Source organism: Agelaius phoeniceus, chromosome Z (genome assembly GCF_051311805.1).
Source record: "Agelaius phoeniceus isolate bAgePho1 chromosome Z, bAgePho1.hap1, whole genome shotgun sequence".
NCBI classification, from domain to species: Eukaryota; Metazoa; Chordata; class Aves; order Passeriformes; family Icteridae; genus Agelaius; species Agelaius phoeniceus.
This window is the reverse complement of record NC_135303.1, coordinates 83,966,677-83,986,656: the sequence shown is the minus strand read 5'-3', so window position 1 is coordinate 83,986,656 and position 19,980 is coordinate 83,966,677. Positions and strand designations below refer to the sequence as shown.

At 43.5% G+C, this 19,980-nt stretch overlaps 1 protein-coding gene across 8 annotated transcripts in view; it reads right to left on the bottom strand.

Moving 5' to 3' along the window:
• Window positions 1-19,980, bottom strand: part of PDZD2 (PDZ domain containing 2) — a 201,760-nt gene that overhangs the window by 37,507 nt on the left and 144,273 nt on the right. For 6 of the 8 annotated variants that reach the window (XM_077171342.1, XM_077171341.1, XM_077171345.1 and 3 more), the window contains 4 exons: window positions 16,309-16,451; window positions 15,528-15,660; window positions 13,270-13,437; window positions 1,146-1,257 (listed from right to left, as the gene is read on the bottom strand). In XM_077171342.1, coding sequence (XP_077027457.1) covers window positions 1,146-1,257; window positions 13,270-13,437; window positions 15,528-15,660; window positions 16,309-16,451 — 556 coding nt within the window. Of the gene's footprint in view, window positions 1-1,145; window positions 1,258-1,790; window positions 1,873-13,269; window positions 13,438-15,527; window positions 15,661-16,308; window positions 16,452-19,980 lie in introns of those variants that run through there. The other 2 variants (XM_077171347.1, XM_077171346.1) reach the window with 2 other exon arrangements.

The window sequence follows — 19,980 nt, the reverse complement described above, 5'->3', positions numbered from 1 at the left end:
TTCAGATTACTTTAAACCAGACTTCTGTTGGAGCTGCCACAGAGAGCAACTGACTTCCTTTCATCCTCACTGTCTGTACCCCAGGAACAGGGAGTCATGGTCTGAGGGAGATGCACTGAAAATTTGCCCAGGAGAGCCCCAAACAAATTTTCTGCCACCTCCTTCCTGCCTGGAGGCTGTGTGAGCACTGCTGCCAGTGCTAGGGAGGGATGGAGCACAGAGCTGGGGCAGCTGCTTTTTTTCACTCAGCATGAAAGCAATTCTGCTGATGCATCCATAGGCAGAATTTGTACCCACTGCCCAGAGTGCAATTTAAACCTGCTCCCTGCTTTGGGATCTGAAATTGGAATCTCTGCTTTTCAACTCCCCTTCCCCCGGCACACAGGCTGCTGCTGCTGCACACAGACAGGATAGCAATCTTGGCAGGACCAGCATCCTGGCATTCTTTCATTCCCTGGCACCTACAACTAACCCTTTCCCATCAGTTCTCCCTCTCTTCTGGAGAACAGTTGTAATTCTGTATTTTCTGCCCATCTCCCAATGCATCTTCCTTTCTCATGCTGCAGTCCAGGCTGGCGGATGCTCCAGGCTCACCCACAGCCCAAGGGCATCAGCACTCACAGCAACAGGGTCTGGATCCCCAGTGACCACCAACTCACAGCCTCAGGAACCACAGGCAGAGGACCCCCCTGAGGTATCCTAAAAATACCTTAGTAATTGGAAATTAGGGTGAACACAGGAGGGAGGGAGCCTCAGAAAGCATTAGGGTTGAGAACATGATCAAGATCTGCACACAGGTTACTGTTAAGACTTGGGGACACAGCAACACAAAATCTGGGGATAAGTCACTGTAATTGGCATTTTGATCAGAGCACACTGAAATATACAGACAATGCAAACAGTAAAAAAAAAAAAAGGAAAGAAATGCACAAACAAACAAGACACTTCTAAAATTTGCGTAATATTTCTGTTCCTACAATAGCTCAGCTCAGGAGGCTGAATGCAACTATCCTATGGATGGGATTTTTCTTCCAAAATCAACTAATATGATTTCAAAGAAATCCTATCTCACTTTTAGACAGTTAAAATAAATACACTACAATGAAAAAATCTACAGTTGCTATCTTCTATCAGTCCAGCTTTACCTTGAGATCGACTTCTGTATTTCAGTATGCCACTTGCCAGAGTTGAACTCTGATTGTTTCCTTTGGACACTTCTGCACAAGCGGGATCTTGAGACTTCTCGGTTTCCATCACCTAAAAGAAATTAAAAAAAAAAAAAAAAAGTTCTTGTAAACCAGAGATATTGATGACATTTTTTCCATTGTCTTATGGGACAGAAAATTCCATTGCATGTCATCTTTGCTTCCAAAACATGTCATTGTATTAAGTATTTTCTGTAAGTAATTTTTTGCAACACCTTCAGACATTATGGTCACGCATCCTCTGCAAGACACCACACTTATGCATCCAGCACTCTGTGGCACCTCACTTACTTGCTTCCTCATGTATTTGAACAAAATTCTAGCTTTTATTTCCATTTGTGCTGCTCTGCAGGCTTCCAGAGACATCACATCTTTACAGAGAAAACTACTTTTAAAAAGCATTATTTTACTGTTAGTGTCTGCTCTGAGCACCAATGCAAAGCTTGAGGATGAAAAGCTTATTTAACAGAAAGTTATTACAGCTAAGCACTTTAAAAGCCTGGAAATGAGCAATTAAAGTTTACAGGTGGAATCGCAACCCCACAACCCTGAGTAAATGCATCAGGACAGGAGGAGTCTCTTTACCGACTGTGTTTGCCCGGACGCCAAGTAACAAGGTAAGCAGCACGGCCACATGTCCTCTGCCTCCTGCTCTCCTGTGCTCAGGGACAAGCAGAGCTGCCCATGGGCAGGCTCTGCCCAGCCCCTGCATTTTGGAAGGTGCTGGTGAACTGCTGGAAGTCAGTTGTAAAAAAACCCCACCCAAGTAGCCAAACGCTTTCCTGTAAAAATAATTTCTGCTTCTGCTATTCAATCTTAAAAACGTCAGTCTTTCCCACAACCTGCCTCCCATCCCCCAGTCCCTCCTCCACCCAAGCCAACAAAGCCAAAGTTTATCTTTTGTGCAAAGTCTAGACTTCGTGATTTTAGTTTGAACAGTAGAAACTTCAGGAAAACATGAAACTGGCAGAAACAGGAAGCTGGAATGGGAACTGCTTTTTATTCCTTCCCCTTCAACAGGAACAGCTACACTTAATTTACACAGGGTTTGTACATCCTAGCTAGTAGTTGTTGATCTTTCAGGGCACTGCAGCAACTACTTTAGAGTCCACTTCCAGCACCAAATGCTTTGCAGCTCATAGCTCTGTGTAAATTTAGAACCATTAGATTCATTCATCAGTTTGAAAAAAAAACAGCACTCGTGATTTGGTCAACCTGAAAAGGGCCTGATTCCAGAAGATATGTAAGACATCAGATTCAAAACCCCACCTAAAAAACCCAAACCTATTCAGCACATCTTATGCCTCTACTACACGGGGTTTGAGTTTGTTTGTTGCTGATATATTGGGGTTTTTGCTGATTTTTATTTTGACTGTGCCACAGGAGAAAAGCACCAGTGCATTCTGCAACCACATACATTTTCATCTAGCGTGGTGGGAAATAAAACAGGACACAATTTCCACTTGTATTAAAACTATGCACCCCAAGCTACCTTCCCCTCATGGCAATCCTGGAGCCTGTGAGCCTACAGACAGCAAACCCCCAAACCCCATGTATGGTCCACAGAAGGTCACATGTGTGCAAACACCAATGCTAGCGAAAGCCTCAAGACATTCTCAACAGCTTCCTGAAATTAGAGTTTATCCAAATAGGCTTCAGACTACAATTAGGAAGCAAAACCATGTAAATTATCTGTGTCATTAAAAACATTTAAATTATATGTGTTTGGGTTTTCTTTTTTATTTTAGCAGAAGTATTTTTCTGACACTAGTTATAAACACATAGGGGAAGATACTAACATTTGCAATGAAGCAGATATTGTTTAAGTTGTTGAGCTTGCCTAATAAATCATCAGGAGTTTTATCCTACTCAGAAAATACTTAGAAATCTGATCTACAAAGCTTGCAAGAACTCCCCAAAGGCATGTATCTGTAATTTTTGGCTCTCTCATAACCTAGACAAGAAGAAAAACCCAGCTCCACCTTATCCTTCTGGCCATGAACATATCGCTTTACCGTCTCGAGGTGGCTGCCCAGATTTAACCATGCCATTTTAATTTTCCTCACCTTCAAGGAAATGAAGCTTATTATTTCAGTCCTGTAGGTCTCTTATTAAACTAAACCAATAAATCCCTCCCAATGCTGTCCCAGTGTTAAGGACAAGGGGAGCTTTAACACACACAGTAGTTTAAAGGGAGATCTAAAAATAGAGCCCATTTTGCCAGTTCATTAAGTAGCTCTGGGATCAAGTGACGGTGACATCTCAATTGATTTCGAAGGAAACGGCACTATCAGGGACACGCGGTCCTGGCACTGCACCAGAGCGAACAACTGCCCTCCGAGCCCTCGCCTCGGCAAAGCTCCAGCGTGACCAGGCTCTTAATTAGGCAAGATGAGGAGCAGGATTATGACAGTCTGCACTGTTTAACCGCAAACAGCTTGGCAATCCCTTGCCGATCTACAAAAACAAGGCGGCACACAGAGGTTGATACAATTTAATAAGCAAACTGCTTTTCTGCTGCCCTTGCAGAGCTCCTCAGCTGCTGCCTTTCCCCACCCAATTCCCCACGGCACAGCCTGGCTGGCTCTGACGAGGAGCGCTAGCTAGCAGCATGCAGACCAGTTTACCCTGGTGGCTTGGGAATGAAGCAGTGAGAACCGGGCTGAGAAGTCTGCAGCATGACAAATTCTGTCCTACCTGCACTGGCGAAGCGAGTCCACCAACAAGACCAGTGCCCTTCTTCAGAACAGCCACGTGAAAGAGGAACGGCTGTGCACCTGTGCAAGCTCAATGGGAAAATTCCACATCTTCTCTGGTCCCATTCACTCTGTCCTGGTCTTTGGCCATGACAACTTTTCCTCAAGCAGCACAACCCCAAACATTCAATCATTAATTGCCCCAACACCACTGTCTGTGAGGCAGCCTTCAGGAGGAACCCAAGAGGCCTCCACAAGGAGCCAGCAGAGACTCTTGAGAGCAATGCCCCAAACACCCAATGCAAACCTTCACCTGTTCCCTGCACAAAGACTTTCTTCCTAGTCCCTCGAGACAAGCTGATGCCTTAAAGCCTTTAACCTTTCAAAAAATTTTCAAGATTTTTTTTCCACAATCTGGTATAATTCTAGCTGTTTCAGTTATTTGTGCAATTACTTATTGCTTTATGGGGCACAGCATGCTTTAAGCCTTAAATGTATCTGCTAGGCAGGGAACTCCACATGCCCCTTTGCCTTGCACAGAAAATAAAATACCTTCACTTTTAAATTAGCTCTTTTTCACTTTAATTGAATCCATCTCACAGACAAATTACAAACTGCAGCACTATAATTTACGAGAATTAACATTGCAAGTGATGCAGAGGACATGGATTTTCTAATCTTGGACAGCACTGAGTTTCCCATGCCTTACTGCTTTGTTTGAGGGCATGTACAAATCTGCACAGATCCTAGAAGGAGGCTGATGAGCAGGGACACACTGCATCAGGGGCTGCAGTACCCAGGGACATTTTTCCAAAACACAGTATATCCCAAAGCCCAGGGAGCTCTCTAAACTGAGCCACGGGACTCACAAGAAGTCCAAACTAAATCCAGATGTAGCAATTTTTGGTGCAAGCTAGAGGACTAGCTTGCTCCCCTCTTCCAAGAAAGAAGCTCCCCTCTTCCAAAGGGTGCTTGCATTGCTGCTCCTCTCTTTCATGACACAGAAGCAGAGAACCACTTGGAGACAGGGATGGAGGAAAAGAGAAAGAACATCACCTTCAGGTCAGCACTAATTCAGGGTCTTGAACTGGCACCTCTATAAAAAACAGTGCCCTGGTTGCTCCCCTGGTGCAAAGCTGACAAGGCAGACAATAGTTCTGTACTTTTACCAGAGAGGCCTCGGGAGGGCTCAGATTTGGGCTGTGTTTGGCAGCACTGGTGAAACAAAGCTTCCACAACCTTCCCCAGAAGCTCACCTGGGAAATACACATGCTGGTAACACCAGGGCAACTCATACTTCCTCCTGCCCAGCCAAAGGGAACGGGAACCCAAGCCCTCCTTAACTTAATTTTAAAGAAAGTGTTGGAAAACTCTTGGTTCATGTGCAGCAAGAGATCAGGAAATCTGATAAACAGTCAAGAACTGGAGCTGCCCAGCTCTCTGAATAGGTGGAAATGCCAAATAAACAAAACAAAAGCTTTTAAAGTGGTGTCTAGTCTGCCACTTTACTAAATGCCTGCACTCAAAAGCAACCCTAAGCCTTCAGTACAATGCAGTAGTTGCTAGACAGGGAATTGCTATTCACTTCAGTAGGCACAAATTCCCAGCAGTTATTTTTGTGTCTTTTCTCAAAATCTACAGAGTAGATACACAAGAGTAGAGACAGAGTAGATATACAAGAGTAGATTCAGAGTCATACACAAACCCGCACAAGAAACAAAACCTGTCATTAACCAGCACAAAGACAGCAGCAATATCTGCCTATGCCCACTCTATAAACAGACTGGAAATGCACTGTGGCAGAGCTGAGCTACTCTCATCTTCAGTAATGTTATATTTATTTTTTACAAGACTCTCCAAAACCCTCTTGAATGTGTTTGACACCAGGAGCCACCATGTGTTGGCCACTGTTCAGAGGATGCTGGCAGGTTCTTTCTTGATGAAGCAGGGTCCCAGCTGTGCTGGCTCCAATGACTCACTGGTCAGAGCTGCAGCTAAGCAAAGCACACTCCATTTTCAGATATCCAAAGAGTCACTAAAATTATTCATAATGTTTCAAAGAGAAAAAAATTCTAAAAAATATCCTTTTAAATATGAAGAAAAGCAGGAAACGGCTAACGCAGCTACGTTTTCCAAGAAACACATATCGCAGACAACACATGCCTTGGAAACAGTAAGATGCTCCCAGCAAAACAGTTCCCAATCCTTTTTGGACAAGATTACTCTTCTTCTGCAGTATATTATGATTTTCCATTAGAAACAGCTTTTGAGCTAAAGGAAATCAAATGCACACAAACAGATCCCTGCTGTTCTCTTTTTTATGCTTTATCCTTTTTCCCCCCCAAAACATAAAAAACAAGCAGGACACATGCTTTCCATGCAGTTTAGTCACTGCCCACGAGATGTCTCTATGTGCTGCAGAGAGATCCCAGAAGACCAGTCTTAGTAAACAGCAAAGACCTAAGGGATTCCATGAGTGTATGACAAACATGGAACTCAAGCAGTGTGAAAGCTGGTTCAGCTACTCCATTATTTTGTTTAATACATGCTCAGTTCATGGCTTACCACAAATCTGGAGCCTTTACATCATAACAAACAATAAATAGCTTATCTTTTCTTCTTTCCTTTTCTTTTTTTTTAATGACAATCTTTTAATTCCCAGTGAAGGACAAAATATGCAATAATCACTCCTCAAAATAAACAGCTCTCCTGAGAATGAAACAAGACCTTAATATACTGATGTCAACCAACAGCTGCAGAGAGTGTTCCCATGACACCACTGGTGGGAGCTTTGGGTTTCAGCTGCAAACTGGCATTTTTTACCATCCTAAGTATACAAGAAGATATGGAATATGTAAGAATTGTCTTTCATACCTGGATGACGTGTCTTTCTTACCTGCATCTTCAAGGATCTGAAATCTCATACATTATGGATGCTGCACAGCACATCTCAAATTATTTTTACGTGGTTCCAACCAAGACTGGACAGTGCACACAGTCAAAAATTTGCAGATGTGGTTCTGAGACATTCACACTAACTCAAAAATTCTCGAGTGTGTATCATCCTTCTGCTAATGTATGTGAACTGCATGGCTGTGACAGCATTTCTCTTGTTCCAGTGCCATGAGGGTGTTATTTTTAGCTTGTTAAAGGCAGTTCATCTCCTTCAAAACTGGGCAGTTATCCAAACAGCCAAACGAGAGACAGGCTGTACTGTATCTGATGCTTTATGGGAAAAGCCCTCATTCACAAAAACAAAGACCATGCAGAACCTGTACCGTAGATAAACTTGTGTTTCTATTACTCTGCTGACTCGGCTTTCAAATATATCACATGGGAAGAGCAAAAATTGTAACTCTGGGCATTGTCCACGCTGTTATTTATGGTCAAGTAAGAAAGGTTATGTTCCACCAGCCCAAGCAACAGGAGGTATTCATGATTTGGAGATAGCATCACATCTACAGAGAACCCTTCAAGTACTGGACCCTGGGTGAAAGAGTGTTTTCTGGTCTTTGCCTTTAAGATGGAAACAGTAGGAAAAGGCCCAGAAAGGTTGGGAGCCAGGCAGTGGGAACGATAGGAGTGCTCCGAGGAGCTCCCTCCTGACATGAAGAACGCACTCATGTTAATGTCTCCTTGACAGGTGAATTTTACAATGTGTGAAAAACAGTAATCCAGTGATGCTGCACCCCTGGAGGCCTTTCAGCACTCTTCCTGCTCCCCCAGCTCAAGTGACACCTTCCCCCAGCCCTGACCAGTGTCACACCACCACAGCCAGCCCACTGCTGAGCAACCCCCTCTACAGCAAGTCCAACTGCAATTGCTTATTTTAATGTGATAGGGCTTCTAGAAACACTAGAAGCCCTAACACTGCGTGAACAAGATTTGGTCTCCAAGCATTTTGTCATTTTCTCTTGCCCAAATTCCTAATTACATTTACTCTGAAAACTTGCTTCTGGTGTCACTGTAGGACCCAGTGTGTCTCATCAGCCACAGCATGAAGGAAGGGCACTGCATGGGCACAGAGCCCATCGATATGCTGGACACATACTGTACCTCAGAAAGGTACAGTACAGCCAGACTTTCAACAAATTCAGCATTTACAGCTGAGCAGCAGCTGTGAGCCATGCCAAGGTACAGCTGGACCCTGCCCTTGCCTGCCCCTTCCAAGAGAGATGGGGCACAGGGCAGGATCTGCAAACATTGCCAGTCATCACCACAAAGAGGAAAAGAGTTGTTGATCCCTTCCCAGTACATAAAAAAGCCTCACACCAGGCTCTTCAATTTCTTCCCCTTCCCCTCACCCCTAAGTAAAGCCTCTCATTGCTAAGCAAATTTCTGCCAGGAAAATATTTTTCTTGCTTTTCTCTCAGCCATGCAGCGCGGTTTGAGGAGTGAGCTGTGTTTCTGCAGTCTGTGTTGAGACTGCAGTGCCCTAATGGGAACAAACACTCCAGTACTCCAAGTAACAAGGGCCCCTCTCCACGCCCTGAACACATTTAATTGTTGAGTTATGCTTCCTGTTCCTTCTCAATGCTAATGCTTTCTCTGAAATTCTCTCTCAGTGTTTCCAGAAGAACTTTTGACCCCAAGACTGTTTTTTAAAGTTATGGCATTGTTATCCTGTTCTTCATTATGCTTGCATGGCTACAGGTAATTATGTGTGGATTCCCTGGTAAGACAGAAAGGCTCATGGCAGAAAACAACTAGTCAGTCCTACAGCACAGGAAAAAAAATATGAACTGAGAGGGAGCAGAGTTAAACAAATGCAATTCTTCACACTCACCAAACAGGTTTATTTATCCCCTTTCAGCTACATGTCTTGCATGAAAACCACAAGTGGGCTTTGGCAGGGATCAGGTAACCTGGATCACACAGGGAACCTCTAGCAGCAGCCATCCTGTTTCTGTTGCTGGTAGGAGGGTGAAGACCTTGCAGGGTCATGGACGTCTCCGCATGCAACATGCCTGGCACTGACGTGAAGGCACACATCCCACACTTGAGGTCATCTCAAAATGATTAAATATGAGCAGAAAGGCCTTGATACCCCACAGCAGAGGGTCAGGCAGCTGGGGGTACTGCCAGAGGTGGTGTCCCCAGGGATTGCCTGCATGGTGAGCCTGGGCTCAGGGAGGCAAATTCCTTTCCCAGCGCCCCCTCAAAAGGAAGAGATGAGGGTGAGCTCCTTTTCTCTTTTTACAGTTCTATTCTGCATGGAACAGACTCAGCTCAGGGTCCTGCCTCCAGCATCAGGAATAGCAGATTTAAGAATCTGGGAAGAGCACAAGATTTAAGTACAGAGGAGCAGTCCCCAGTCTCCCATCCCTGCCTCCAGCAACTACAGATCCAAACCTTCTGAGGCAGACACCCTCTTGCTGTGTTTTACAAATATCTAGAAATTTCAAGCCATTAATATAAAGCTGGTCACTGAAGCTGAACATTTAAAAAATATTCAGACCATCAGATATTGAACCACACAAAGGCAAGTAACTTTTGAAGGAACTACAAATGGCACATGCTTCTGTCTAGGGACCAAAAATCCCCAAATTCATTGGACACTTTGTAAATGCTTGGCAGATGAGCCTTCTCTTTAGAGTTCACTTCCCAGGTTCATCCACCAGCCAGCAATGCAATGTCAGGTTCAATTTCAAGCAACAGAAACATTAGTAAAAGTGAACTAAAATTAAAAATAAATCATGCAACGAAAATACTATCATATTATCCTATTTTGCACTTGGACATAAATAGTGGCATTTTAGAATAGCAGTGTCAACTGCACATGGCAAAATATGGATTGGGGTGGAGGAGTTAAAAAGCCCCGAAATGTCTCGGGACTGTTCAGGATAACACAACTCTCTGGCCAGTGCTTCATATCTGAATTTAAGGAACATTTTGGACAAACTACTCCTGAAAGAATTGCACTTTAAGGACATTAATGTAATCCTTTTTCTGCCTGGCAGCACAAGTCTTAATGAAGTTAAAACTTTAAGGCATGCTTCATGTTAAACAGGGCTTTACATAAGACTGTAAAAGCAGAACTCCATTTAAATTGTATTATGTGATTTTTATTAATGAAACTTAACAAGTGGACTTTCAAGTAAGACTTAAAGTGATACTTCTCTTAAATGACAGTTTTCAAGTGTCACTAAACTCTTCTGCTGTGTTCTGCAGAAGCTGACTAGCTCAGACTCTGTTTTCCTGTCCAAAAATGCTGGAGCAGAACTTAAAAGACTTGAAAACAAATGTTCATGGGGAATTTTTTTCACGACCAGCATCTAGAAAAGATAACTATAATTTTAACTATTTTTTTCCACAGATTTTTAAAATAAGCCAGGTTGGAAGGGATCCTGGGGGGGTGTCCCATTTCGAAACAGTGACAACTTATGTCACTTTCCTTAAGAGCCTGGTCCAGCTGAGTTCTAGGTAGCTAAAAGGATGAATATTTGAATACAAACCTTCATTCCAAGTGACTGCTTTTTCTGCCTGGTTCAGACTTTAGGTAATCAGGTGCTAAAACACAAGTCCATCAGGTCTATTAATTATGGCTCTGAACACTCAGCAGTGAATTATATTCACAGAGAAGTTAATGACATAATACCTCTGACAAACCTAGAAGCTCCTGCAAGTTTTTAGTATCTTTTAGACTTTTTAAAGAATTAGATAGACATTGTTCTAGGTCAGAAAAGGGACAGTGAAGCCTCAGCTGACAATAAAACACTCTGAATTACTCATTATGACATAAGCACCTGACAGCACCCCTTTAAGTCCCTCCAGAGCCCTACAGAGTGAATAAGAAAATCCATTAACCACTTGTCAGAGGTGAGAAAGGTTAACTCCTGGACAGGGCTGAGTTGAGAGTCAGCTTCAAATCTAAGACTGACTCTTAGACTGAGATCACAGTCTCACTTACCTGGTGCAGACCTTGAGTACCACCCATCCTGAAAGTCTAATACAATTACATGTGCACTGATTAAAAATAGCCCAGCTTAGTTCCTGCTTTAATCCTCAGCCACACTGTCATCCCTTATCTACAGTACAGATATAATGGAATATATGTGAGAGAAAGAGAAGACACATGAATATCATCAAAAGCGTGAGAGCAGCACAGAGCAGTGATTTCCAGAGCAATTGTGCAATAATAAATGGGACTATACATTCATATAAATTTAAAAATAAAATTTTGTGATGCTTTGATTTCATACTGGCCTTTAAATCATCTTCTAAGCTTTGCTATGAAAAATCCCCCCCAGTCTTGCCAGGTGGAAAAAAGCCACATGAATTTTATCTTTTCCATACATTTACCTTCCTCTATGGTATGCACTATTTGCACAGCCCAGCCCAGCTCAGGCTGCCCAGACCTGAGTGGGATGGATGAGGATAAAGGTAAAAATGAGAAGTTTACACAGTACAGACTCTGCCCACCCCAAGCTGCAGAGAGGCCTGTCTGCACTCTGAGGCTGACACAGCAATTGCAAGGGGAACACAAACATATTCTGTGCTTTGGATCAGAAAAGCAATGATTTCATCTGCAGATCAAGCAAAAACAGAAGAGGTCCTGAAAGTCACTAATAACTTATTACATTTCTTTAAATTACATCCTTTCAACAAAAGAAATTACTAGAAGCAGAAAAGACAATGAAAAGAAAAAAACCCCTGCTACTACTCTTCTAAAGTGTTTATTGTACCCATATTTCTGTGATTTTCCCTCAACCTTCCAGTGATGTATTCTGAAAGCCAAGAGCTATTGCCATCAGGGGTGAGAGCGCCTGACAGGCAGGCAAATCCAGCTGGCTCTGAGTTAGTGGCCACCACCACTGCCAGCTGCAGTGGCACACGATGGACATCAGGGCAGGCTCTAAACTCAAGTCCAAGCAGAAGGGCTCTGGGAGGCTCATGCAGCTGTGTCCTCATGGTCACAAGCACCTCAACCATCTTGAGCTTCCCTGAGCACTACATTAATCCGGAAAGGAAACACTTGATGAAAAAGCCATCACTGGCAACCAGGCAGAGCCTTGCTGGAATAGACATGAGCAAACCAAGTGACAGATAACTCCCAGTGTGTGCTGAAAGAGTCAGTGGAATGCCAGGGAGCTCAATCCTGAAGCCACACATAATTAAATTTTGTCAAAATTGATTTTTATATTTAAGTGCTGCCAAGCCATAGCCTTATTAGAAATTACCAGAATAGAAAGCATGGTATATAGAAGAATTCAAAGTATTTTGATAGTTGAAAGAATGCTTAGATGCCCACTCAAGTTCACACACAAACACTACACCATCATCAGCATGCTAAGCGTCCCACATTTATTTGTTTTTCCCTTCATCCCCAAAAAAGGCACCCTCGCACATAGAAGAGAAGACAGTGAAGAAATAACAAAATTTGTCGGAGTATTAAGATGTGTGAGAGTGTTATAAACATTAACTCGAAGTAAGTCAGAGATGACAGGCATGTAGGAAGTAAACACCAGCATCATGAGACTCATTCTGGGGAACAGCCTTTTTGCTCAGGTGTAAGTGTAAAAATATAAAATCAGAACAAATCACCAAACCAATATCATATCAAAAGGTTTAACTGATTTATTTTAACAGAAAAGAGTGTGAGGGGAAGACAAGAAGGGAAAATAAGAAGTAGATAAAACCTTCAAGTGAATCCACCTGCCTTCCCTTGTCGGGAAACCAGTCCACAAGCTCTTTAGATTTAGAAACATAATTTTATTTTTTGTCTGCACCATACAAAAAAGGCCCAGAAGACCTATGAAGTTTCATAGAGCTGCTGCATTACAAATAAATAACAATAACCCACTTAATCTCTTCTTAATGCAGCCCTGAAGGGAATGCAAGTGAGATTATCAACCAGCAGCATTTATTCAGAACTTCAACTATGGTTCACCGCCAGAAATTCCTATCCCTCCTCCAAAATGTCTGTTGGCTTTGACAGAGCAAATACAAACTTCAAGACTTGGATCATAAACTGTAAAAGAAGTTTTGTTACAAAAGGAGGGGAAAGAAGAGCATGTAACTGCGTAAGCATGGCAAGAGACTTTGCATCAGATCCAACAAAAGCAGTAGAAGTGGGTGGAAAACAATCGAAGAGAAAAACAAAACCATGATTGCAACATAGGCTGGAGGCCTCAAGAGCTCCTGTTCCCTGTGCTGCTGCCTTGCTGCAGCTCAGAGGTGGCAGGGGCTGTGGTAAATGCCATCCCCTTTCCAGCTTCTCCCCCACATCCCGTGCAGAGAAGGGCTGGGTGGGATGGGATTGTCCGGTCCCAAGGATGTGCTCCTTGTCAGGCTGTAGAAGAATGTGACAGATGCAAATGGGCTTTGAGAGAGAGAGAGTAAAAATGTCACACCAAAACCACACTTACAGCAACCAGTTTTTCAGGAGACACATTCACTGCTTTCAAATCTTCCTCTTCCGGCTCTTCGTTTTCCTTATTGTCAGTGCAAGAGACAGAGTCTTGGACTGAGCAAGTGCTAAGCAAGTCTGGCAAACTGGTAGATGGATACTTCAGAAGATCCCCTTCAGAAGATTCCTACCCGAGAGACAACACAATATATTACATCACGTGCAGGAAAACACCAGTGCCACAGTAAAACTGCCCCATCTCACCTGCCCAGGGTGAGCTCCCTGGTAATCCTCCCTGTGTTACACACTTCCACATACTCAAACTTTTAATGGTCTGGTTATAAAAAGCAGGCTTGGTTTTAAAGTGTATATATAATAAACATAGGCCAATACATGCTTAAAGTATTTAGATTTCATAAAGAAGAATTTAAAATAAATGCTTCTTCGGCAGCCTGTTCCTCCCCACTTTGGATTTAGTAAATGTGAACTGAGAGTTGACAGACCTCATTACTCATTCCATTGAAACCCAAATCACACCCTGTGCTCCTGTTCCCTCCCTAAGGATGTTCCCTTTACATGTTTATCTACCTAGAGACATAAGAATAATACACTGACAATGCTAGTTAGGAAAATACAATGAAAACTGACCCACCAATCCTCTACCAACTCATTCCCGATGCTCAAGCATCTGCTTCCAGTCTTTGCCATGTTTTCTGGCAGGCAAACATGTGCCTCTGCCAAAAGCAGTGGCCAGACAGACTCACTGCTTTCAGAACAAATTCTGTGTTACTGATCACCAGACCAAAAGGCAAAGCTACATTCCTATACTAACAAATAATGAATGTCCAGAGGGAGCTACTAGGGAACACTTCACCTATCTACACCTTTTCTGGGGCTGCCAGAAATACTGGACAGGCTGTATTCCCTACTGCTTGCCTTTCCAAGTCCCCCTTCCAGGGACATGAAAACTGTCCAAGTGCACAGAGCCCAGGACAAGCAGATTCACAGCCTGATCAGGAGAGTGAAGTTTTATGCCCTAAGTTTATGCATGATGATTATTTTGATGAGGTCACCATAGGAACAAGCACTTAATTTTAAGGAGAAATAATGCAGTCTACTGCAGTGTGCTTTGGCAGAATCCAGCTGTCTAAAGGAAACACAAAATGTACCTACTTCAGGATAAAGTGTGGTGTTTCCAGAATAAACACTTGTGGGGTTAATGCCAGACTGTGACTCTGAAGAAGGTCTGCAATGAACTTCAATGTCTAACAGAAATGTTAGAGAAGTCACAGGCTCTTCACTTTGGATATGGTGGAATAGAGACTCTTCTTGAAAAACATGTGCATGCAGCATCCAGGGAAGCCTTAAGAGCATCCAGACATTAAAGTCACAGAAACCTGCTTTGGGGTGGCTGGGGAAATCTGAAGGTGAAGCTAAGAAAAAGATTTAAAATTCTGACACAGTGGCTTGCTGACACCCTGGAAATGCAGGTATATGAGTGCTCTGTTTGGGCCAAGATGTTCCTGTCACCACCTCAAAGGCCCTGGTGACCCTCACATTGCAGTCAGGTCCTAATTTGAGATACCTGGGTGCTTTTGGGAGTTGGTTGGCCATGCACCAAACACCTGCAGCAACCCAGGTCCAGGGGCAGCAGGATATGCTCCATGGAGAAGAGCAAATGGAGGTGAGCAGGATTTTCTTAAACAAAGAAGCAAAATATTATGTAATATCCCCTCAACCTCTTCTGTGATAAAGGCAGAACGAAGAGTCCAACTGATAAATGAGTTCCACTCTCATTTCCCTGAATTTTCATGTTCCTTTATCTGTAAGAGCTCCATTCCATGCTATTAACAAGGACAAAATAAGGAACTCAAACAAAGAGATAATTTTCAAGAAATCTCAGGCACACAGGACAGAGATGAGAGGTACAAAGGCTGTGCAGGCAGGAAGCAGAAGAGGCTCAGAACAGCCTGCTTTATTCAGCACGTAATTTTAAGAAAATGGTTTTGGCCAAAACTTAGGTAACGTGTGCATGAATAAATACTCATCTGCACAATGAGTGACAGTGACAGTACAAGCAAATCATTAATTTGGTCTATACTGTGCTGATTTGCCACAGATTTATGGCAGCTACTGATATATTTCCCCTCGCTGTGCATTAAATTTAGAGCAGCAAAAGCGCACACGTGATTCCCTATGGAAAATATGCCCTTTTCACGCAGCACTTGCCTAAACACTTGTGGATGTACGTTAGAGAGACCACCCAGATGTCTGTACCTTGCTAGAGACCACCAGCTGCACCAGGCCAGCGGCCGAGCGGAGGAGGGCCACGGCGTCCTGGTGGGAGAGCCCCACCAGCGACTGCCCGTTGATCATGAGGAGCTCATCGCCGGCCATCAGCCTGCCATCCCTGCAGAAACACAGTGGGAACACGGAGCTGCAGGGTGGTCCTACCACAGTGCCCAGCTCCGCTGGAACGTGGTGGGATGCGGAGGCACGGACAACGTATGATCTCACTGTGCTGAGCTTGCACTGGTCAGTGCAGTATTACTTTCTAGGAAAAGGGGCTCAAGAAAGGTGCCCACCTGAAATCATTGTTATAACCAGGGGAATTTCACCCTCTTTGCAGGGCTGAGACTCCACAAGTCCTCTCTTGCCCCACTGGATTAGGTAAGGGAACAGTAGCAAGCCCCATCTCCACCCCATCAGGAACACCAGGGCAGTCAGCAAGCACCCTGGGACTGCACAACTGATCCCATGGGAAAGGCACATCTTCCAAAAATGGACTTGGGGGAAAAGCCAAACAAGCCATCAGGCTCCTAGGTTTTCCCTCCACCACCAAGGAAGTGTTTGATCTGTCTACACTTTGGACAAAACCTTCTAGAAGAAGCTTCAGTGATCAAACACAAAAATAAATTTTTAGTCTGACAATGCCATATTCTCACCCTCACACCACGGGAGGGCAAAACCCCAAACTCCTCTCATGAACCCAGATAATAGTGATGGCTGTGGCTACCCCATCACATCCATCACCATGAAGACACCACTGTCACCTCACCTGTGTGCAGAGCCGCCTTCCTCCACGTGGGTGACGATGATGCTGTGAGGGGATCGCTTTGACCCTCTGCCTCCCGTTATCTGGATTCCCAGCCCGTCCGTCCCCTTCAGGATGTGCATCTTCCATATGCGGCAACCTTCTCGCTGAGAGAAAACGTGCAGAAAGTCCTTCAATTTGGATTTGGAACACCAGGAGAGGGCTGGGAGGGTATGGGAGGGAGCTCTTTAGCACCTTGCTGCCCATCACCACACACATGTATAGCCCAAGCTATACTGGTGTTTCTGCTGAGCTTTGCTATGTTAGCTGTGGTCCAAGCGAAGGAGGTAGAAAGGAGGAAGCAGCACAGAGCAGGGTCAGCACGTAGAAGTTTCCTTGCAGGGGTGTTTGCAGCTTTTCTGAGCCACGCAGAGGCACTGCTCTCAATGCCCTGGTCCTTCCCGGAGCAACCAGTGGCCTCAAACCCCTTTGCCAAAACTCAAGGATGAGCCATGCAGGGCTGCAGAGGACCAAGATGTGGTTCAAGGGGGACCTTGAACATCAGGTGGTGCAGCTGCTGTTGCAGCAGGGACCAGACTTGCATCACACAGCAGTGCTTCCCTCTCCAGAGGGGTTTGCAGGATTTGATATACAGGAAAAAAACCACCAACTTCAAATTATCAGCTGCCAATCAAGTATTTCTTACTGGGCAGCTGTGGCACAGATTGTAAATAATAAATTTACCCACTGTGGAGAATAATTTTCAGTATAAGCAAGGTAATAAGCAATGTTCAGGACACCTTTATTGGTTTTGGTTATTTTTAATTGCTGTAAAGATTTACCCAAAAAGCAGTTTACAAACTTCAGAGCAATATGAAATGCAAACCAGAAACTAGCTCCCATGAGTCCTACTGGCAGGACTGGGCACAAGGAAACACAAGTGTGACAGTATCAGCAGAGCAAAAAAGGAAAGAGAAAAACAAGCAAGCAAGATAAGTAAGGCAGTTGCCAGGATGCTGTCAGAGAGGGGAAGAACCAGGACTACAGGATTATGAAAAACCCTTGGAAGTTTTCAAGCTTGTAAGACAGCAAAATGCACAATTCGGAGGCAATTTTTAAGCCATGTGTTGTAGTCACCAGGCACCAGGTCAGCTATTTCTGACTGGGTGTGTTATGCACACAAGTAACATTCTCGCACTACCCAAACGCCCAAGTAGCAAAGATGATTAAAATTTCATAGCAAACTGTGAAGAGCATGCACAAATTGCTGCTTGTTTCTGAGAAGGAGAACTGCTAAATATATCGGCAAACCCAAGGGCTGAGGCAGCAACCTGCAGATTTTAGGCCACTTTTGTTTGTCAGAGTATTAAGTGAAAAAAATGTGGTTTTTTTTTTCACTTGATCCCTGAAATTTTTAAAATATTACTTTTTCAGAAAAAGGAACAAAGAGGTCAGTAGCTACAACAATATCTTAAGAATAAAGTGAAAAATAACAAGAATAATTAATTATTACCAATACTAACATTACTAATGTTAACATGAATATTAATAATAACAACATCTATGATATTAATGAATCCTAGCCCTTAGACCACAGGTAGGAGAAACAGAAAAACCAAACCAGGTTCTCTAAGAGGTGACCCAAAAGTTTGAGCCTGAAAACATACACCTGTGGGTAATTTGTTAACTTGAAAGCCTTGCAGATGGGCAATATCCCAGCAGGCTTAACTGGGATCTTCAATGCCTTTATAAAGGGCCAGTCTCCTGCTGAATAACAGGACGTGTCAGGACAGAGGATGCTTTAAAATAAATTAAAGTGACACATGAGACACTGTGTTAAATGCAGGGGCAAGAGTCAACTATATTTATCTAGCTAAAAACCAGAACTGAACTACAGCATGAAAATGCTCCAGAGAAGTTTTATTGCTGTGAAGTACCTTGCACACATAATGAAGACAGTACAGCAGAGAAATACAATCTCTCTACCTCCCCCAGCCAAGCCCAGGCTGAAAGGATGATCATCCATTCTCCTCATAAGATGCCATTTTGAATGTGCCTTTGTTAAACCCAGTTTGGAAGCAATAAAATTTAACAATGCAGTCATAAAATTGCTTTTAATGACTTGGAAAAGCTTTTTGGAACGTAAGTTACACCAAGGCCCACAATGTGCCTGGATTGCACTCCTTAGCGCTCTTCTCTATCACATATTTTATTGCAAAAATTCCCAAATTTATTCTTAACTGACCAACTCTCAAATATTCATATACATAGCACTTAATAATAGCAAATGGCAAGACTACTGCTCTTGATGCAAGTACCAATCTCATTCCTTTTGAATGCCCACTAAAATCGAAAGCTATTGCAAAGTAATCAAAAGCACTTGAGAAGTAAAGCAGTGCTCAGTGCAAACATGGGCAGAAAAACACATCCACAAAGACAACAAAACCACCTGGCACATGCCCAAACATGTATTTCTTTCACTCATTTTCAAATGCCACTGCCACCAAGTCCTGTGTAAGAAAACACTGTCCTTTCAGTCCTCGGTCAGCTGCAGGGATTTCACTGGGAATAAACAACTCAGCGTCGTCAGCTGGAAATCAGAACCCCTCACTGTTCTTTCCCTTTCCTTCATAAAACATTCATAGCTCTTCACTTAACCATGCACTGAAAGCAAACGCCCCCCACCAACACACACCTACCTCTGAGGGATGTCACTCCCAGATTTTGAAAGCTATGTATGAAGAGCAGACTGCCAGCCTTTCCTTGAGGCCTCTGGAGAAAGGGGGTGCCCAGCAGAACCCCCCTTCCCTCCCCATGAAGCTGCTCTGTTCTCTGTACAGAGCAGCATGGGATACTTCACAGCTGGCTAAAAATGGTGCTGCTTTGAACATGCATCTTAAGTGAGTCCATCACAGGAAAGCCTTAAAAGTAAAGCTCTGTGCCAATTCTAGGAATTTATAAATGCATTTAAATTTTACTTAAAGCTGGTTTTGTTGAGTTATTGGGGACTCCCAGGTTAAACTTCACAAAGCTTAAATGCTTTAAAAAATAAGAAAAGAAAAAAAAAAGTAGTAATGAATGTGTTTATTTTTGAAAATTATGAAGTATCCTATTTTCAAGCTTTCCTTCATGAACAAAAAGGCTTCAAGCTCACTTAGTGTTTAAATGAAAGCTAGGATTCTGGTGCATTCACTCCACTCCAGAGACTTGCAATACCCAAAGGAAACTTCAAGGGCAGTTAGTTTTGGCATTTTGCAGGTCTGATGTCACTGCCCTTGGAGCCTGTTTAATCCCTGCCCAGAGGATGAGTTCAAATGCCGACCGTTCTTCTTTGATCGTCTGCATGATGCCGGTTGCTGCTCAGCTGCTGTCAGTTCCAAATTTCTATTAACATCTGAATTTTCCCATCCTCTCAGAATAATTCTCACAGCTTCACTTTTAAATAACTCAGAATAACATCCCCCCAGCTTTGTTCACCAGAGACACAGGAAATCTGTACATGTGACCTCACAGCTCTTGGTGCAAAAACACTTGAAAGCACAAAGCACAGATGCGCTGATGCCAGCTCAGTCTCAAACTCCAGAAACCCTCATCAAGGACAGAGTGCAAGGTGCTAATAGCCCCTACCACAGCCAGGGACCAGGTGATATCCACCCTTGCTTACTCCTTAGGAGACTGAACTACATTCCTTAGCCT